General features: G+C 46.4%; 3 protein-coding genes across 3 annotated transcripts; all 3 read right to left on the bottom strand.

Annotated features, from left to right (window-relative positions):
- Positions 1-1,611: 1,611 nt before the first annotated feature.
- Positions 1,612-3,356, bottom strand: LOC126983130 (neurotrophin 1-like). Its single transcript, XM_050835627.1, has 2 exons — positions 3,305-3,356; positions 1,612-2,448 (listed from the first exon to the last, which is right to left on the bottom strand). The coding sequence occupies exons 1-2, from the start codon at positions 3,326-3,328 to the stop codon at positions 1,672-1,674; spliced, it is 801 nt and encodes a 266-aa protein (XP_050691584.1). The 5' UTR covers positions 3,329-3,356; the 3' UTR covers positions 1,612-1,671.
- A 6,352-nt stretch (positions 3,357-9,708) lies between these two features.
- On the bottom strand, positions 9,709-10,951 carry LOC126983267 (neurotrophin 1-like). The gene is made up of 2 exons (XM_050835912.1): positions 10,833-10,951; positions 9,709-10,457 (listed from the first exon to the last, which is right to left on the bottom strand). Exons 1-2 carry the CDS (start codon positions 10,848-10,850, stop codon positions 9,762-9,764), a joined length of 714 nt encoding a protein of 237 aa, XP_050691869.1. The 5' UTR covers positions 10,851-10,951; the 3' UTR covers positions 9,709-9,761.
- Positions 10,952-11,271: 320 nt separating this feature from the next.
- Positions 11,272-14,341, bottom strand: LOC126983259 (protein spaetzle-like). Its single transcript, XM_050835903.1, has 2 exons — positions 14,265-14,341; positions 11,272-12,277 (listed from the first exon to the last, which is right to left on the bottom strand). Exons 1-2 carry the CDS (start codon positions 14,280-14,282, stop codon positions 11,312-11,314), a joined length of 984 nt encoding a protein of 327 aa, XP_050691860.1. The 5' UTR covers positions 14,283-14,341; the 3' UTR covers positions 11,272-11,311.
- Positions 14,342-19,730: the final 5,389 nt, after the last annotated feature.

Below are 19,730 nucleotides of genomic sequence, written 5' to 3'. Positions count from 1 at the left end.
CTGCTGCGGTCGGGTAGTAGTAGTAGTAGTAGTAGTAGTAGTAGTAGTAGTAGTAGTAGTAGTAGTAGTAGTAGTAGTAGTAGTAGTAGTAGTTGTTGTTGTTGTTGTTATCCCTGTTGCTGTCATTACATTTATATTTTTCCTATAGTTTCAGGTTTTTTTTTTCTCTCTCTAAATTCTCCTCCACCTCCTCCTCCTCCTTCTCCATCATGTCCTCCACTTCTCCCAATGCCTCCACCCCTTCCACTCATCCTCCTTTCCTACCAACCCTTCCTCCTCCAACACCTCCACTTCTCCCACCTTCTCCACCCCTGCCACTCCTCCTCCTACTTATCCACCACCTCCTCCACTTCCACCTCCTCCTACTCCTCCCTTACCAATCCCTCGTCCTCCGCTATCGCCACGTCCTCCTCTTTTCCCACCTCCTCCATGCCTTTCACTCCTCCTCCACCATCCATCCACCACATCCATTTACTCACCATAAAATAACGTCTCTCCAGTCCCCTTTACGGTCGGACTAATGGGTTCTAATAGGTACTTAAGGGGAGGCGAGGCTAGGCAGTGTTCGTCGTCTTCCCCGTATGAGGAAATGATTAAGTACAGGTGCGTTTACGTGTGGCCAGGTGAGGTGATTAGGAGAACAGGTAACTGCCCTTCTGTGTCTTGCGTTTTTTTCTTTTGTGTGTGTGTGTGTGTGTGTGTGTGTGTGTGTGTGTGTGTGTGTGTGTGTGTTATTTTATTTTATTTTATCGTATTTTATTTTTTTCTGGTTAATTTGGTGTTACTTGGGTGTTGTTGTTGTTGTTGTTGTTGTTGTTGTTTCTTCTTCTTCTTCTTCTTTTGCTTTTTTTGTGTTCATGTTCCTATTGCTTATATTTTACTTCATTTTGATTAAGCTCACATCATAATTACTTTGCTTTCTCATTTATTCGTGCACTTGTTCATTAAGCAAATCATTTAGTCAATCTCAATATCTATCCATTTGTCTATCTATCTCATCCCCACCCATGCTCTACACTCCTTCCTGAGGCGCAGACATATAAACAGAACAGCATTTTTACAAAACTTTATTGTTCACGCCATCAAGGCAATGCACAGAATACAAAATTACAAATAAGATGCAAAAAAAAATAATAAACAACGTTGTATAAAAAGATAACATATCACAGAGATGACTAGAGAACTGCTTTCTTTACGTACCGCCTTTAGCTTGTATCATCTGTTGAGTCATTTTTATCTTTCTTATGTGCACCATCTTGTACCTGAGTTAGAAGGAGAATGGTGTTACAAGTTCTCGTTTTCCCTATGCACCAGGAGCCACCTTGGGCTTTGAGATACATGTAAATGCCTTGGAGAGTGCCTTTGAGGTTCACCTTTTTCTTATAGTTAAAGATTAGGAACTAGGGCTGTTTAGTATTGTTCTTTTTTTGTTGCTTTTTGTTTCTGCCTTATATCATAGGTATTCTGTTTTCCCCACGTTCTGAGGTTTTTTTTTTGTATTGTTTTACTTGCATTATGTCTTAGGTAGTGGACTTTGTTCCTTACCTGCTTAAGTTTACCTGTGTTGAGAGACTGACTTAACCTTCATCATGTTACCTAGAGAGGGTTGTCACTTTACTTCAACCTGCATTCCAGTCTTTGGGTCGCGGCTAGTCATGGGAACAGTGGGCGTTAGTGGGTTAGTTCGTAGGCGCCAAGGAGGCAGGCGCAGCTGGCGGGCAGCTTGAAGGTCTCGATGGCAAAGGGGAAGTACTTGTCGTAGGCGTCGTAGACGAGGAATCGGTGGTAGATGGACTTCTGGAGGCAGGAGGACTCGTAGCAGAACGGTACCTTCGGGCAGGGGTCCCCGGCGGTGAGGCACTCCTCCACGCGGGTCGTCTGCGTGAAGGTCTTGTAGTGGAGCGCGATTTCGTTCACGACCACGCGCCACTTGCCCTCCGTGTTGAGCGCGCGCAGCGGCCTGACGTAGGCGGTCTCGGAGGGGCAGAGGTACGTCTCCTCCTCCAGGGTGTCGGGCCGCTCCACTGACAGCTCCGTGTTGAGGTCCGCCACGTCAGCGTACAGGTGGTTGAACTTGTCCAGGTGGTACTGGATGGCGTGCTTGATCTCGTACTCGGGGTAGGCCTCGTCCTCCGTGCAGTACGTGGCGTTGGTGGCCTCGGCGCAGGCGGGCACGGCGGGCTCAGCGTACGGCTCCTCGGGGTGGTGGTAGACGGGGGCGGGGGGGTGATAGACCGGGGGTTGCTGCGGGTAGTGTGGCTCGGCGGGTGGGGCTGTGTAGTGTGGCTCGGCGGGGGGGTGGGAGTAGAGGGGGTCAGCTGGTGGGTGGGGGTACGGGGCGTGCTCTAGCACGTGGTTGTTGTCGTACTCCACCTGGGCCTCGCCGAAGTTGATGGACACGTGCGAGGAGGAGTCCGCCGCCGCCGCCGCCACCATCGCCGCCAACACCTGTGGGGGATGACCTTAGTACTTCCTGGACGCTGATGAGGCACGTGAGGGCAGGTAACACGATGGAACAGGTGAAGGAGGCACAGCAGGACAGGTAGACTATTATTGTTCAGGTGAGAAGGAAGGATTAGAGTGACACTATCCGCTAACACCTGCAGGAATTCGCTTGAGTGCCACCTGGACGCTAATTACTCACTTGACAGGTAACACGATGAAAAGAAGAAGAGGAGGCAAGTCAGGACAGGTAGACTAATTTACATATGAGAACGAAGAACAGAACAAATATCATCGCTGCGAACACCTGTGAAAGTAAGACCCTGTGTACCTCCTGGGCGCTAATTGACTACCGGTGGACAGGTAACACGAAGTAAGGAAGGAGGGAAGGGCAGAGCAGATAGATTATTCTGGTATACATGAGAGAGAAGGACAGGACGGATGATGGCCAGCTGAAGGCATAATGAAGTAATAAAAGAGATAAAAGGGATAATATAAGAAGAAACAATAAAATGACCAAGGAAGAAAGAGAAGGAGGAGGAAAAGGTGAAAAACAAGTGGAAGAGGATAGATAAATTAATATATTGACTAAATGCTGAGGTAGATAAATGAAAAAAGGAGAAACAGAACCATAGAAAAATATTAAAACTTGCGAAATGGGTTATAGAAATTAATAAAAGGAGTAAATGTGAAAAAATGGGAACAGAGCAATGAAAAAAATATGAAAAGTTAAAGAAAAAACAAAAACCACAAACGAACAATAAAAAACTAAAAAATAAGAAACCCGTAAAAAAACAGTACTACCAACCACTAAAAAGCAGTATTACCAACCACCACCTCCCGCAAATCCCTCTATACTCACCACCACTGCGACTTTCCCCTCCATGCTGTGTTGTGTTTGTGTCCGGGTAATTGAGTGGAATGGTCCGTAGCTCCCCTTTCCTCCTTATATATGCCTCCCCAGGGCCGGCCTTCGGAGTGCCAACTTGTCTATTTTTTTGTTGTTATGATGAAGATGAGGACGAGACGAAGGTTTTGTGATGGCATGCAGGAGGAGGAAGTGATGAAGATAGATAGAGAGAGAGAGAGGTAAAGTGTGTGTGTGTATGTTTGTGTGGATGTGTGTGTGGGGGGGGGGGTTAGGTAGAGGAAGAAGAGTTTTTTTTCCTAGGTTTTGAGGGACCTCTTGAACGACCCCAGCCCGTTAGTGACGCAGGCGAATTTTATTTATAGTGGGTACTCGGCGATGATCGGAAATTGCCAGCTCGCATCGGTGGGATTCGAACTCAGATCCCTCGGCTCACCACGCCCGCACACTGACCACTCGGCCACCGCCTCCTATACAATAAAAGAAGGGAGAGGTGAATGAATGAAGGAGAAGAGGGGAGGATGTGGAAAAGAATGAGGAAAAAGAGAGAGGATGAAGAGGCGAAGAGGAAGAAAAAAGTGATGCTGGGAAGGAGAAATAAGGAGAGAAGATGAGTAGGAAGGAGAGAGAGAGAGAGAGAGAGAGAGAGAGAGAGAGAGAGAGAGAGAGAGAGAGAGAGAGAGAGAGAGAGAGAGAGAGAGAGAGAGAGAGAGAGAGAGAATAAAATGTAGAAAATCAATCAATCAATAAGTCAATCAATATAAAAGTAGTGTAAGAATATTATTGATGTTTTTTTTATCCATTTTCTAAGTCCCAAAATGTAATAGTCATGATAAATAGGAAAGAAAGAAAACATACAAGGAAAAAGGGGAGAATGAGAGGAAAGTAAGGAAGGGAGGGAGGAGGAAGGGAGGCATCAGGAAGAAACCAAGGGAGGAAGGAAAAGAGAGAGGGAGGGGCTGAGATGAGGCAAGGAGAAAACCAGGAAGGAAGGGAGAGGTGACCAAAGGAAGGGAGAAGACGAGGAGGAAGAAGTGGTCCAAGGAAGAAGGGAAGAGGGAAGAGTAGGAGGGAGATTTTGGCAGAGATGAAGGGAAGAGAGAAGAGCGGGAGGAAGATTTTGGCAGAGATGAAGGGAAAGGAGAAGGGAAAAACAGGAGGAAGGGAAGGTGGAGGGAGAGAGCAGGAGAGGGAGAAGGGGATATGCACAACACCATATATCTTCCTCCTCCTCCTCCTCCTCCACCTCCATATCTCCCCCCCCCCCAACCTGAGTATTGAGTCATTAGTGATCACCTGTCGCCTCGTGGTCACTCCTTACCTGACTGACTCACATGCAGAATCTATTATTATTATTATTATTATTATTATTATTATTATTATTATTATTATTATTATTATTATTATCATCTTTTCTTTCTTCTCCTTTTTCTTCTTCTTCTTCCTCTTGTAGTAGCAGCAGCAACAGTAGTGGTGGTGGTGGTTGTAGTAGTAATAGTAGTAGTAGTAGTAGTAGTTATAGGAAGAGAATGAAGGAGGAGCAATATTAGTCGAGGGATCTTCATTTATTTTCTTTCTCATTCATTTGAGCATCAGTATAATAGCCACTTCCTCGTAGCTTTCACTCTTCTAGCGAGCGCGTGAACAGCAACGAAATTTAGGCCGAAGAAAGAAGAGTCGCATAAAAACGTTTAGTCTAAGCTGAGTATGTTAATCGTTGGGCGTTGCCGGACACTACCCCGAGCTGCACAATTTCGTCCGTGCGGCCTTAAGAAGTCTGTGGCGAGCAAACCTGGTGTCCTTTACCCCGGGACACAGCACACAGGGGAAGTATGGCCTCTCTTCACCGCAGCTCACCTTCCCCAAGCTTCCCCAGGTGCCCATTTACTCAATTAACTATAGCAACGTGTGTATTTAAGAGGAAAAATGTTCACACACGTTTAACAAAGAAAACAAACCATATACTTTTCTTTGTTGACGTTTCCCTCAGTAGCTTCCTGTTTACTCGGTTACCTGTGGCGATACGTGGAATTTAAGAGAATGGACAGCATCTACTTAACACAAAAGACGCGTTTAATGAAAAGGAAAAATGTTCAAACACACTAGGCTTGCTTGAGAGGTCTGGATGGTGTTCGGCCCCAGCCCGTCATGGCGCAGGCAAGTGTTTATAGTGGCGCCATCTTCTCTTGGCTCATGCTTCCCCCCGGAACTCGTTCTTGATTCACTTGGACAGTTTCCTCTAGAGTCAGGGTTGATGGATGGTCTTCAGCATGTGGGTAGTTTTAAGCCACTCGGCGGTGACTGAAAAACCCGAGGTGGTAGCGTGGGGATTCGAACTCGTGTCGTCCATCCCGTGGTGAATGTGGGCCGAGCACGCTACCACTCAGCCATCGCCTACGTTTCCCTCTTTAGCTTCCTGTTTCCACGGTTACCTGTGTGGGAGATACGTGCAATTAAAGAGAATCGACGGCGTCTACTTAACAAAAAAAAAGACTCGTGTAATGAAAAAAAAAAAAAAACTTAGGATCCGTGCAATTAAAGAGAATGGACAGCATCTACTTAACACAAAAGACGCGTTTAATGAAAAGGAAAAAAATACAAACACGCTTAACAAAGAAAACAAACCATCTAATTTACTCTGTTTACGTCTCCCTCATTAGCTTCCTGTTAACCTGTGTGGGGGATCCGTGCAATTAAAGAGAATGGACAGCATCTACTTAACACAAAAGACGCGTTTAATGAAAAGGAAAAAAGTACCAACCACCGTAATTTACTTCAGCATTTCATCTAATTTACCTGTCTGTTTACGGTTACCTGTGTGGGGGATACGTGCAATTAAAGAGAATGGACGGCATCTACTTAACAAAAAAGACGCGTGTAATGGAAAGGAAAAACGATCAACACCGAGACAAAAGAGAAGAAACCGCCGTAATATACTTCGTTAACATTTCCCTCAGTACTTCCCTGTCTGTTCGGTTACCTGTGTGGGGGATACGTGTAATTAACGAGAACGGATGGCATCTACTTATCAATAAAAACGCGTGTAATGAAAAGGAAAAAATCCCAACCACCGTAATATACTTTTGCATTTCCCTCACTACCTACCTGTGTTCGGTTACCTGTGTGGGGGATACGTGTAATTAACGAGAGCGGACGGCATCTACTTATCAATAAAAACGCGTGCAATGAAAAGGAAAAAGTACCAACCACCGTAATTTACTTCAGCATTTCCCTCACTACCTACCTGTCTGTCTGTTCGGTTACCTGTGTGGGGGATACGTGTAATTAACGAGGACGGACGGCACACGAACACGAAAACAAAAACAACGGACCACCTAATTTACTTTATGAACCGTTAAAAGACCCATTATGATCCAAGGTTGATAATTAAGACAGCTAAACGGACTCTAACCCCCACCATCACCATCACACCGTCCATCATCACCACCATCATCTCCACCATCACCACAACCTTGCAATAACACTCAGGAACCTTCGGGAGTGCATTGAGACCCTAAGGCGCCCTGGGAACCTCTCGTGGCCTTCTGCAGGAGTTGTGGTTCTAGGGAGTTCTTGGGAGCGTCAGGATATCTCAGGAGCACGCGTGTTGAGCATTGAGAGTAACAGGGAATTTTTATGACTTGTTCCCGCCGTTTTGTGGTGGTGGGGAAGTGAAGGGTTCTGTGTGTGTGTGTGTGTGTGTGTGTGTGTTGGTAATACGTGAAGTAAACTGAAGATCATTTATTATCTCCTTGTTGGGGTTTATCGTTCGTGTATCCTGTCATGCATAACTAACGCCTTTACATTCTCTTTTTTTTGTATAATGGCGTTAGGTTTGCATGACACACACACACACACACACACACACACACACACACACACACATAATTGATAAAGAGAAAAACAGTAATATCAAAGGAAGGACACGTAGTTTCAATACATAAAAGACTTCCGAAAAGACCACAACACCGAGGATAAGACTTATAAAAAGGAGACAAATGAATGATGAAATGAAGGAGTGTATATTAATTCTTCTACACCTATTTTATTGTAATTCATGTAGCACTAGGATGAATATAAAAAGGTGTAGTCACAATGATAAGGTTTTCGACATCACCACAAGAGCGAGGACAATAATTCTAAATAAAAGGAGGCAAATAAACAGAGGAAGTGTGGAGGAGCAAGTAGGCTATCTTCTTCCGAAATTGACCTCTCTTTCGGCCACCTCTTTTGATTCTTTTTTTAGGAGCAGCGAGTAGCGGGCTTTTTTTTATTATTGTTTCCTTTTTTTGTGTGCCCTTGAGCTGTCTCCTTTGTTGTAAAAAAATGTTGGTAGGTATTTTTGTGGGTGGTAGTAGTTTGATAAGGCTTTTTTTTTTTTTTTTTTTTTTTTACAGCACAGAGCAACTCAAGGGCAACAAAAAGAAGATGTAAAAAAAAAAAAAAAAACGCCATGTATGTGATAAAAAGCTCATGAGAATCGGATCCCTTTCGTGGCCTTTGGAATCATTTGCCGTAAGAACCGAAAGCGTTGGAAATACGGGGTCAGCAGGGTTGGTAGTAGCCTATTCTCAGACGCTTTTCCGATTCTCACGTCAACTATTTCCAGCGGTCAAAAAGGAGATTAATCGGGTTCTCATGGGTATTGTTCTAGGTTCATGGTACAGCAGAAAGGTCCAACTGCCATTTGGTCATATAAGTACCCATGGAAATGCTCAAAACTCTTACGAAAGGCTTGTCAAATGGGTGCTTGGGGGACGAAATGCTTAAGGGGGTACTATGGAACGCTTCCTCCTCCACATCAGATATTTACAGAGGCTAAAAAAGGAAATCACTCAGGTTCTATTGATTTGTTTTTAGGTTCATGGTAAAGAAGAAGGGTCAAACTACCACCAGGGTTATTAAACTACCCATGGAAATGCCCTAAACACCCACGAAAGCCTTGTCAAATAGGTGAACTTAGGCGACGAAATGTTTAAAAATACGGCCGTAAGAGTCGCCCAGCACGCTCGCCGCTGCTCATATCTTGGGTGCTCGAGCGGCCGCCTCAGATGTAAACAGTAAACACATGGTCGAGGGCAGGCGGCGGATGTCTTGTCTTGTTGGTTTTGTGTGCACTGTTTGGCGTGTGTCGTGTGTGGCGTGTGTGCGGGCGTGGCCATGAGACGGTGGAGGGCGTAGGGTCACGTAGAAGACGGAGAGAACACCCAGAGAAATGAGAAAGGTAAAGGAAAATGAGTTAGATGAGCGGCTTCACATAAACCAAGGTATTGTGTGTGTGCATGGAGGTATTAAGTGTGTGTGTGTGTGTGTGTAAACAGTATGTAACTCAGAATAGTTATTGATCATTTTCCTAATCACAATGTATTTATTGGGTAACCTTCAGAACAATAAAGCTGCGCCTGCATATCATTTTTTCCTAAATTATGTACCACAAACACCAGCACTAGATACTAGAACAATAAATTAACAAAAACAGACTGCTCAGGTTTGCTAAATAATACACACACACACACACACACACACACACACACCTCCCCACCCCCCGCTCCTCCCCCTCGAAAGGAAGAGCGTGTCCATCCCCCCCCATCCCCGGTCACCTAAAACACTGCATAATATATATTTATTACCCCCGAAGTTTTATTATTTGCTTTTTTATTGTCCTAGTGTTTTTACTGGTGTTTGCAAAAGAATTTTGCAAAAAAAATAATGAGGGTGCACTTTTGTTCTTTTAATAACTACCGCTTATCTGTATTAGATATCTTAGAGTGACAATTTACCGAACAGTAAATAGCCTCGCATTCCACTACATACACAATGATATATTTGTTAAGATTATTCTTTAGTCGTGGTGTTTGCTCTGAATCAGATGTTCGAGTATTTCATTGCAGGGAAAGGGAAAGTATGGAAGTATAGTGTCACAGTGCTCTTGTTTAGTGCAGGATAACTTGGTTAAAGTTCATCATAACAACACCCCTTATTTCACGCAGATCCCACGTGCCAAATATTATGTAGCATTTACACTATGACCAAGACTTTATCCATGTTGACATATTTTTTCACTGTCAGAACTTTTTTTTTTCTGGTTTTAGTACCGGTATGTTAAGTAAGATTTGAAGCAACGGAAAGCGTGAACTCGGAGGTGTACATATTATGAACTCTGCCTAAACCTTTTATCTTAGGCTATTCATTTCATGTTTTATTGGGAAGTGAAAGCACATTCGAGACACGCCCTTTAATCAGTAGTAAAAATATATATATGTGAAGGATGATTGGGCATGACACCGACCCACAGACTCCTGAGAACTGCTTTCTTCACGTACCGACTTACACTGCGTCAGGAACCATGGATGCTGAGAGAGAGAGAGAGATGGTAGGTAGGTAGTAAGTGCACTAACTCTAGTTATAAAAAATATATTTTTCTACAAGTGCAGCAAAGAGAAGTTAAATGTTAGTGGTTGATGGTGTAGGCGGCGAGCAGGCAAGCGCAGCTGGCGGGCAGCTTGAAGGTCTCGATGGCGAAGGGGTGGTAGTAGTCGTAGGGGTCGTAGACGAGGAAGCGGTGGTAGATGGACTTCTGCAGGCAGGAGGAACCGTAACACTCGGGCACCAGCGGGCAGGCGTTTCCCTTTGAGAGGCACTGCTCCACGCGGGTCGTCTGCGTCAGGGTCTGGTAGTGGATTTTAACGTTGTTCAAGATGACGCGCCACTTTCCGTCTGTGTTCACGGCGCGCAGCGGCCTGACGTAGGCGGTGGCGGAGGGGCAGAGGTACGTCTCCTCCTCGAGAGTGTGGGGCCGCTCCACCGACAGTGCCGTGTTGAGGTCAGCCACGTCGGCGTACAGGTCGAGGACGTGGTGGGCATTGTACTCCAGGGCGTGCTGTATCTCGTGCAGCGGGTACTCGGCGTCCTCGAGGCACCACGGCACGGTGACGTTGGCGGCGCAGGCGGGCACGGCGGGCTCGTGGGCGTAGGAGGGCGGGTGATGCGGGTGAGGGTGTTGGGGGTAGTAGGCAGGTTGAGGGTAGTAGCCGTAGGCCGGTGCACCGTAGGGGGCGTAGTCCACTGTCCCCTCGGTGCCCACGCTCACCACCACGTGGGAACTGTGCTCGGAGGCCGCGGCGACGCCCACCACCACCACCACTGCCTGGGGAGGTAGAAATGTAAAGAGTGCCCTAAGTATGGTACGTGCATGGCACCGCAACACCCTAAGTAGATGTTAGCTCCTTAACCGATGAACGTTGCCTGGTCTACTGGCGACGCAATACTTGGCCCGGAACAAGACCAGGAGGAAAATGAGGCGGCTTGCAAGGGAGCCGAACACGCAGCTCTTCTCCACGCCCGTAACGAGGGGGAGAGTTTGGAACAAAAAGGCTTGATTCTTGCCACTTGACTTTCGTTATCAGCCAGTCAGTGAGGCGCAAAGAAGAGCTAGTTGTAATCCACTACAGACGGAGGGTTATGGACAGGAGTGCCAGCAGGCAGGGCAGGCCATGCAGGCCGCCACGTGCCCCTAACTCACCATGAGCCTCGTCGCCATGGTGTCGCCTTGAGAAGCTCTTGGAAGGGAGTGAGCTCGAGCAGCCGGCCATGAGGGGCTTATATAGGTTCCTGCGGGTGGTGGCACATCGCCCCGCTCACCCTAACCGCCGCTGTGGTCTGCGTCGCCGCCGCCTGCCGCACGCTGGTGGCCGCGGCCGTTGCGTCACAGGAGCGTCCGTGTTCCGCCTCAGAAGTGACACTGGAAAAGGGGAGTGCAAGAAGAGGAGGAGGAGGAGCGGAAAATGTCACCACCAGGCGAATAAATTAGTTTTAATAGGCAGGGTCCGCGTCACCACCACCACCTAGGCCGCTCCTTCCTCGCCGGGCCTCCTGACGGGACTGCAGCGCTCTGTCCACACGGCCAAAAGTCTAACACGTCAACTCTACTCAGGAGAGCCCCAACGGGTCGTAATGTCTGCCCTTTATCACAAAGATGACACTGCGAGGAACTTAATGTTGTTATGCGCCAAGGAGACAGGCGCAGCTGGCGGGCACCCTGAAGGTGTCCACGACGAAAGGGAAGTGCTCGTCGTCGGGATCGAAGACGAGGAAGCGGTGGTAGATGGACTTCTGGAGGCACTTGGACTCGTAGCACTCGGGCACCAGCGGGCAGGCGTAGCCCTCCTTGAGGCACTCCTCGAGGCGCGTGGTCTGCGTCAGGGTCTCGTAGTGGACCTTGATGCCGTTGACGATGACGCGCCACTTGCCTTCCGTGTTGACGGCGCGCAGCGGCCTGACGTAGGCGGTGGCGGAGGGGCAGAGGTACGTCTCCTCGTCCAGGGTGTCGGGCCGCTCCGCCGACAGCTCCGTGTTGAGGTCCGCCACGTCGGCGTACAGGGACAGCAGCTTCTCGTAGTGGTACTCGGCGGCGTGTCGGATCTCGTTTAGCGGGTACTCGGCGTCCTCGAGGCACCACGGCTTGGTGGTGTTGGCGGCGCAGGCGGGCACGGTGCGTTCGTAGGTGATGTAGGACAGGTCCTGGTGCTCCGGGGGCACGAGGGAGTAAACGATGTGTGTCGGGAAGCCGGGGCGTGCGCTGGAGCGGGGCAGCGAGATGTGGGCTGGGTAGGACGAGTACACTCCGTGGAGGTAGTACGTGGGCGGGGCGTGTCTGGGGGCCTGCGGCGGCAGTGTGGGGATAGGGCTGGGCGTGGGGCGGCGTGTGCTGGCGTGCTTCCTGGACAGCGGGCGATGGGCGTGCCGGGGCGGGGGAGAGGCTGGCTTGCGAAGACCAGGGTGCGGCTTGTTCTTGGGCGTATGTGCGGGGCGTGTGGGGGGCGTCGGGACGAGGGTGTAGGACTTGAAGGAGGGGCGCGGATGGTCCGTGGGCTTGAGGGGGTACGGCCCGGGACTCTTGTTGACGTCCGGGGGGAAGTACACGGAGGGGGAGGCCAGGAGGGCGGGCACCAGGAGGGACACGAGAGCCTGAAGGGGAAGGGAAGGGAAGTGTATAGATGGGACGTGTCCTGAGAAGGGGAGGAAGACGGACATAACAGTAGTAGTAGTTGTAGTTTTAGTACGCTATTTTACTTTGTATTTTATGGTTCACATTATATTTTGTCATTTTCTAAAAGCAAAATGTTTTTATGATTATTTTAGTAACCTTAGAGAAAAAATATACAGTGAGGTAACAAGAGAGAGAGAGAGAGAGAGAGAGAGAGAAAGAGAATAATGTATGCATGAGTGAGGTGAGGACGAGCTGTCATGGCGCAATCCTGTTGTACACATCTTATATTGTTGCTGTTGTTGCTGTCGTCATTGCTAATGTTGTTTTATTGCCGCTAACCGTGTGTTATGCAGTTCCTGTTAATGAGGTGACCACAGAAACCACCTCCACCCCACTGACTAATAATAATAATAATAATAATAATAATAATAATAATAATTCAACTGCTACTATTACTTTCATGAACTTAAGAATTATTATTGAAAAAAATAACGGGTGCTCTTAAAACAGAGAGAGAGAGAGAGAGACCTTTGCCTTGAATCCTTTCTTCCACCATAATTTATACATATAATTAACACAATGAAGAATAAAAATATATCTATGTAATCCTCCGTAATTATAACCGCACTCCATTTATTCCCTGTCACACACACACACACACACACACACACACACACACACACACACACACACACACACACACACACACACACACACACGTACAGTCTTCAAGGTTTGCTTTCAACTGTTTCTTGTTTAATTTGTCTCTTAGAAGCGACAGATGTGCATGTGGGGAGAGAGAGAGAGAGAGGGGGGGGAGCAATTGTCTCTCTCTCTCTCTCTCTCTCTCTCTCTCTCTCTCTCTCTCTCTCTTACAAGCGCTAATGAGCAGCCTTCACGCCCTATGGATATTCATCTCTGCCCCTCCCCCTTGTGGCCGGGAGAGAGAGAGAGAGAGAGAGAGAGAGAGAGAGAGAGAGAGAGAGAGAGAGAGAGAGAGAGAGAATGGATAAGTAAACACAGTGGCATCAGCATAAGAGGAAAGGAGGAATCGGAAGGGAGTAATTGAAGGAGTGATGAGAGGAAGGAAAGGGAAAGTAAAAATCATGAGAGGGGAAAGAAGAGAGGGAGAGAGAGAGAGAGAGAGAGGAAGGCCCAAGGGGAAAGAATTTATAGGTCTTGGTGTAGTGACCGCAACACACACACACACACACACACACACACATACTTAACAAAACATTACCTCACATCACATAACATCACGTAACACAGAAAAACGACTACATAACAGAACACAACACTGGAACAACACTAATCAAACCACTCCCTTAAATAGAAACACACATTAAAACATACCCTGACTCAACATAACGCTATTACGCGCCATCATATCATCACATATTAAAACACACCATATCTTCATACCACACCCAGGCACACCATCACATCGCTATCACACATCCAGACACATCATATCGCCATCACACATCAACATAGCGCATTAGAAACACATCAGTACCTCACTATAACACCACCGAATAACACCACATCACCATAGCATATCCAAAAACATCATATTCCACATCATCACAATCACATCCAGACCCATCACCCAAATACATCACCACAACATTATCAAACCTCACGACAGCATATCACCCAAACACATCATCACTACATCACCATACCACACCCAAACCACATCCACTTACCTTCAAGGGCATGCACTACCCCCCCCACCCCCCACCCACCCTCTCCCCAAATTAAGACCAGTAACCCTCCACTTAAAACTAACCCTTATTACCACCTCCCTTTAATTCACCTTCTGCTCCCCCTTACGAGAAACCACAGTACTCTTCCCCTCTCCTCCTGAAGGTCATCCCCAACCCCCCCTCATCCCCCTCCCCCCCTCACCCCCACCGCACCAACCAGCCAGTTTGTCAGTGTCTCCCCAATCTCACTCACCAAGACCGTGACCGCCATGACGCGCGACGCAACGTGACCCCCACCGTTGCTCGAAGCTTACTGAGATGCTGGCTGTCATCTCACTCGGCTTTATAGACTTGGGTTGGCTCACGTTGGCGGGTCAGGGAGTGAGGGTCGTTAGGTGCCGTGATGCTTGGTGCCGCGAGATGGGTTTAGACGTTACTGGGGATGTTAAAAGAAGTGGAGCTGTCTGCGGTATGATCCCAGTGGTTTAGAGTGGAAAGAGGAGTTGTGATCGTGTGTGATGTTGAGGTTTGAAAGGATGGAGGATGTAAAGTATAGTAAAGTGCCTGCTCAGGGGGATTAAAAGTGCCAAACAAGATCAAAATACGTGGAAGTGGGTGAATTGTGGCACTAAAAAGCTGGACTGAGGTTGAGTTAGCAAATGGAGGGAAGACTCAAGGTGAGGAGGTATGATAAGGTAGTTAATGTGAAAGGTACGATTGAAGCGAAATTCAGGTGTTACTGTGAGTGTCAGGTAAGTTGTGCTGTGTGGTTTGGTCCCGGGGAGTTAAAGAGAAAAGAGGAGCTGTGATATGAAGTGGAGGCGAGGTTTGAGATGAAGGAAGATGGGCATTATTATAAAATTGAGGTTTGATGTGGAGGAAGATAGGTATTATTATGATATGAAGTGGCAATAGATGAATGGAGTCTGTGGATAAAGAAGACGCACAAACTGAGTACAAACTGGATGAGTTCAGGTACAAGACTGAAATAAGAAAAGGAACTAGTTTACGAATAGGGTAATGGATGAATGGGGCAAATTAAGCAGATATCTAGGTAATGTTAAGAAGATTGAAGTTTCTAATGGAACATGTATTTATGGCCCCTGTGTGTTGGCTGACCTCTTCTAGTGCCCTTATATCCTTGCGTATCGAAGGGAGGAGTGTAGCAAATTAAAGCTTTGTTACCTTTTTTTTTTGGGGGGGGGGGGGGGGGATTTACATTTTGGAGGAATGAGTAAACTGTATGAATCCGAGATCTTTTAAGAGATGTAGTAAAGTGAAGCTGTGGATTTTTTTTTCTATTTTTGTATTTATTTATTTACTTTATTTATTTATTTTTTACGTTCCGCCTGTGGCCCCGGTAGACTTTTTTGATGGAGCCTTGTGGTCGGCCCCAGCCTGTAATGGCGCAGGTAAGTGTTTATAGTGGCGCCATCTTGCTGGCTCATGCTTCTCACCCGGAGCTCATCTTTGAATCTCTTTAGTAGAGAGAATCAAGAGTCTGGGTTGATAGGTGGCCTTCAGGACAGCATGTATTTAGTCTTAAGCCACTCGGCGATGGTTGAAAACTATCAGCATGTAGCGGGGGGCGAGAGGCGAACTCAGGTCCTCCTGGACGCCGCGGCCCCATGCTGACCACTAAGCCACCGCCTCCCCCGAGTGCCCGCTTAGAAGGATTACAATAGCTAAGAAGGGTCAACATAAGCGGGAATGGGTGAAATGTGCCACGTAAAGGATGGAGGGAGCTGGAGGAGATAGATGGAAGGAAAGGCTCAAGGTGGGAGGGGATGATAAGGTAGTTAAAATGAGGAGAGAAACGACTGAGATGGCGTGAGGGAGAGGTGGTAGAAGGTAAAGGCCAAGGTGGGAAGGAATGACAAGGCAGCCAAAATGAAGAGATGTTGAGACAGCGCTGTTCTGCCCGGTTTGGTGAATTTAGATTGCCACCTGTAGCCAAAACAGATGGCACTCGGCTAACAGTGGCCTCTTGGGAATGGGAAATAAGCATATATGGTGGATGAAAGGGAGGAGTCGGGGTGGGTGGCTAGGTCAAGGTAGCCAAAACGAGGACAGGTATGATTAGGGCGCTGACGATTGTGGCGTTTCAAAATAACTGGCGCTGCGTGACTTGTGACAGTAAATGGATGGATGGATGGATATGGTAGTTGACAGGGAAGAGTTAATGAGTGAGGGTAGGTCAAGGAAATTATAATACTAGGATAGAGAAGCAAAATTTAGGCCCTGAGAGTCACGGCGTGGAAGAGGAAGGACAGAAGAGAAAGGCGTCACAGGAGGGAGATAGGCACAAGAAGATGAACTCAAGGAAATAGGCAGGAGGAAGACAAACAGAGGAATACAAGAGAAAGGAGCTACACAAAATAAGAGGAACACGAGGAGCTATGCACGAAGGAGACAAGACAGTGGAAAGCAACAGGAGGAGGGAATTAGACACAAGAAGTTGAACTCAAGGAAATAGACAGGAAGGAGACAAACAGAGGAATACAAGAAGAGAAAGGAGATACGCAAAATAAGAGGAACACGAGGAGCTATGCACGAAGGAGACAAGACAGTGGAAAACAACAGGAGGAGGGAATTAAACACAAGAAGATGAACTCAAGGAAATAGACAGGAGGAAGTCAAACAGAGGAATACAAGAAGAGAAAGGAGATACGCAAAATAAGAGGAACACGAGGAGCTATGCACGAAGGAGACAAGACAGTGGAAAACAATAGGAGGAGGGAATTAGACACGAGAAGAGGGATTTAAGGAACTAAGCACGAGGGAGACAGGAATACAAGAGAAGGAGAGACACAAAGAACTACCAACGAAGAAGAGAGACAGAAGAACACATGAAGAATTGGAGGCAAGGACGTCGTAGGAGGGAGCCAGGCACAAGAAAATGAAGAATGGAAAAGAGGAGAAAAGTGAACTGAACTGAATGCAAGATAGATACATGTGATGGAAGGATGAGGGAACCAGAGACGCAACTATAGAGAGGAGGGAGAGGTGTACTGAAGGCGTGTTAGTGTGAATAATGAGTGTTGTTAATGAGGAAGGCAAGAGAACTCAACCTCAAGTCTCGGGAGCCGTTACTGAGCCCGTTACGAAGCCATTACACATCATCGTTATCAAGTCGAGGCGTTACAAGTGGGGGTGGAAGGGAGTAACGCTTGTGGTTTGTTCTGTACGGGTGAAAGGAAAGTAACGAAAGGAAAAAGTGAGAAAACGTGAAAAAAGTGTATTAATTTACGGGATTCTTGTTCATTTTCGGGTTTTTTTTCCAAGGTGCAGCGTTTTGTGTGTTCTGTAAGTGTAAAAGGAAAAATTACCATAACGAAAAGGGGGGAAGTGTGGAAAACAGTGTGTTATTCATTTACGGGATTCTTGTATATTTTTTTTATTCCCAAGGTGCAGAGTATTGTGTGTTCTGTAAGTGTGGAATTAAAATGACCATAACGAAAAGGGAGACAGCGTGAAAAACAGTGTTATTCATTTACGGGATTCTTGTTCATTTTTTTCCATCAGCATTTGTGTGTTCTGTAAGTGTAAAAGGAAAATGATCATAACGAAAAGGGAGAAAGCATGAAAAAAAGTATATGTTATTCATTTACGTGACTTTTTTTCATTCATTTTTTTCTCTCTCTCTTCTACAGGTAATGGCAGGAGGTGTGTGGGTGCGTGGCAGGGTCGAGGTGCCTTGGGGTGTGTCGTAGGTTAATCGCCTTGACACAGAGCCTAACCCACACTCTGCCCTCACTATGCCCCTCCCCCTGCTGCCCACACCACCCTCACCACCACCACCAACAACAACTTATCAAGCGACACTGGCCAGGTAAGTGACACATTCTTAAATTATTTCCTCTTTTGTACTTTGGCAATACTAATGTCTGGAAGTTAACTTGTCATTTAATAGCGTTCGACTAAACTTTTTTTTTTTTTTTGCGAATTTTCGGTTCAGTGTCGCTCGACTTAACCTTTCCTTCTTTTTTTTTGCGAATTTTCGGTTGGATAGCGTTCGACTTAACCTTCTTTTGCCAATTTTCGGATCGATGTTTTTTTACTTAACCTTATTTTGAGAATTTCCGCTTCATCATAAGTAAGGATTGGTCATGCCTCACCAATATTTTGTCCCTCCATGATAAAGTAATAGAGGCGGCAGGCAGGGATGATTTTGGTAAAGTGTTTGATAAAGCACCTCACGAACGGCTGCTTGAAGAAATAGTCAAGGCTCATGGAAAGTGTCGTAGCTATAGGGAAAGGCATTGCAAATCAGTTATAATAAAGCTGATTGGGACCTCCTGACGGGTGGAATTCAACAAGGTTTTAGTATTGGGTCCACTGTTGTTCATCATTTACATCAACGATTTTGATTCTGAAATAAATAGTGATGTTAGTAAGTTTTCGGATGATGCGGAGGTCGGCATATTAATTAGAACGGATCAAGATACTAGTCTATTGCGGTGCGAAGATGATAAATTGTATGTTTGGACGAGGGAGTGACAGATGGAGTTCAATGTCGGGAATGGTAGCATTATTCCGCTGCGATTGGCACGGATTTGGCTTTCACTGGTAGCCTGGTAAACTTATAATCCCAGGTCTTTCTCTGCCTCTGTGGTGGATAGTGGAGTGTTTCCCTTGTGGTATTGGTGTGCTGGATATCCCCTCCCAAGGTGCATGAATTTACATTTTTCTTCATTGAATTGTAGCAGCCACTTTTTGCTCCGTTCCTGTAGCATGGTGATTTCTTGTAGGAAATCCGCAGTCAGGGGGTTAAGTGTAGGAAGAAATAACCCCTCACACGGTTATTCTTTAAATGACACTCTCCTTAGCAGGTCTTGTTATGATAGATTTACGTTTTATCCTAAGCTGCGATAAAGAAACCAAAGCATTCAAGCTAAGAATCGCGCAAATATGGTACTGAGTCAGCTATAGAAGCGCCGAAGCGATCTTCAAGCTATATTTAGCCCTAGTTAGACCTCATCTCCATTATGCGGTGCAGTTCTGGTCTGTGACGTAACATGTTAGATTTATGTGCAGAGGAGGATGACATAAAGATTCACGGGTGGAGAAACTTATATTTGCCAAATGAGGTTAGACTTGAACGTTTAAATTTGCGTTTTCTAGAAAGGCGATAGGATAAAAAAAAGAAGCTTAAAGTTGATGTTGTTATTGTTCAGGAAGTAAGAGAGCAGAACATGACACGTAATAAAGAGTTTGTCATATTAATTCAGACTCAGCAATTAAAGTCTTAGGCACGAATTGGCATACCGGATGAGTGGAACAGGCTTGGCAGTCATGTGGTGAGTGCTGATACGATAGACACCTCCACGGAAAAGGTAGATAAATTCATGTAAGGGAAGACAGGTTGTGAATGGCGATGTTTGGTTTACAGGAACTGCCCTATGTAAGCTCACTAACCTCCTGCAGACTCATCTCTTTTATGCTCATAGGTAACGTTGGTAAGCCTTTATTGAAACACGGCGTGAAGAAACAGGAGGAGCAAGGAGTAGAAATATATAAAGGAGGACTGGTTGTTCGATGCAATGGTTTTAGTGTGCCACAAAGTATTGGGTTTTCTTTGACATCCCCGCGACGTTTGAATTCAGGGAGAACTATTGCAGAGGGTGAACTATACGAGAGAGAGAGAGAGAGAGAGAGGGTAGTAATCTCTTGTCTCATAACACAACCTGGTTACAGTAATTAAGAAAGCTAACCATTT

The sequence above is a fragment of the Eriocheir sinensis genome, chromosome 53, assembly GCF_024679095.1.
Source record: "Eriocheir sinensis breed Jianghai 21 chromosome 53, ASM2467909v1, whole genome shotgun sequence".
Taxonomy (NCBI): Eukaryota; Metazoa; Arthropoda; class Malacostraca; order Decapoda; family Varunidae; genus Eriocheir; species Eriocheir sinensis.
This window is presented reverse-complemented; position numbering and strand designations above follow the sequence as displayed.

Coding starts and splice junctions, on each gene's coding strand:
- LOC126983130 (XM_050835627.1), bottom strand. CDS start 3,328: ATGGAGGGGAAAGTCGCAGTGGTG. Junction 2,449..3,304: donor AGGGGAAAGTCGCAGTGGTG/GTGAGTATAGAG, acceptor CATCCCCCACAG/GTGTTGGCGGCGATGGTGGC.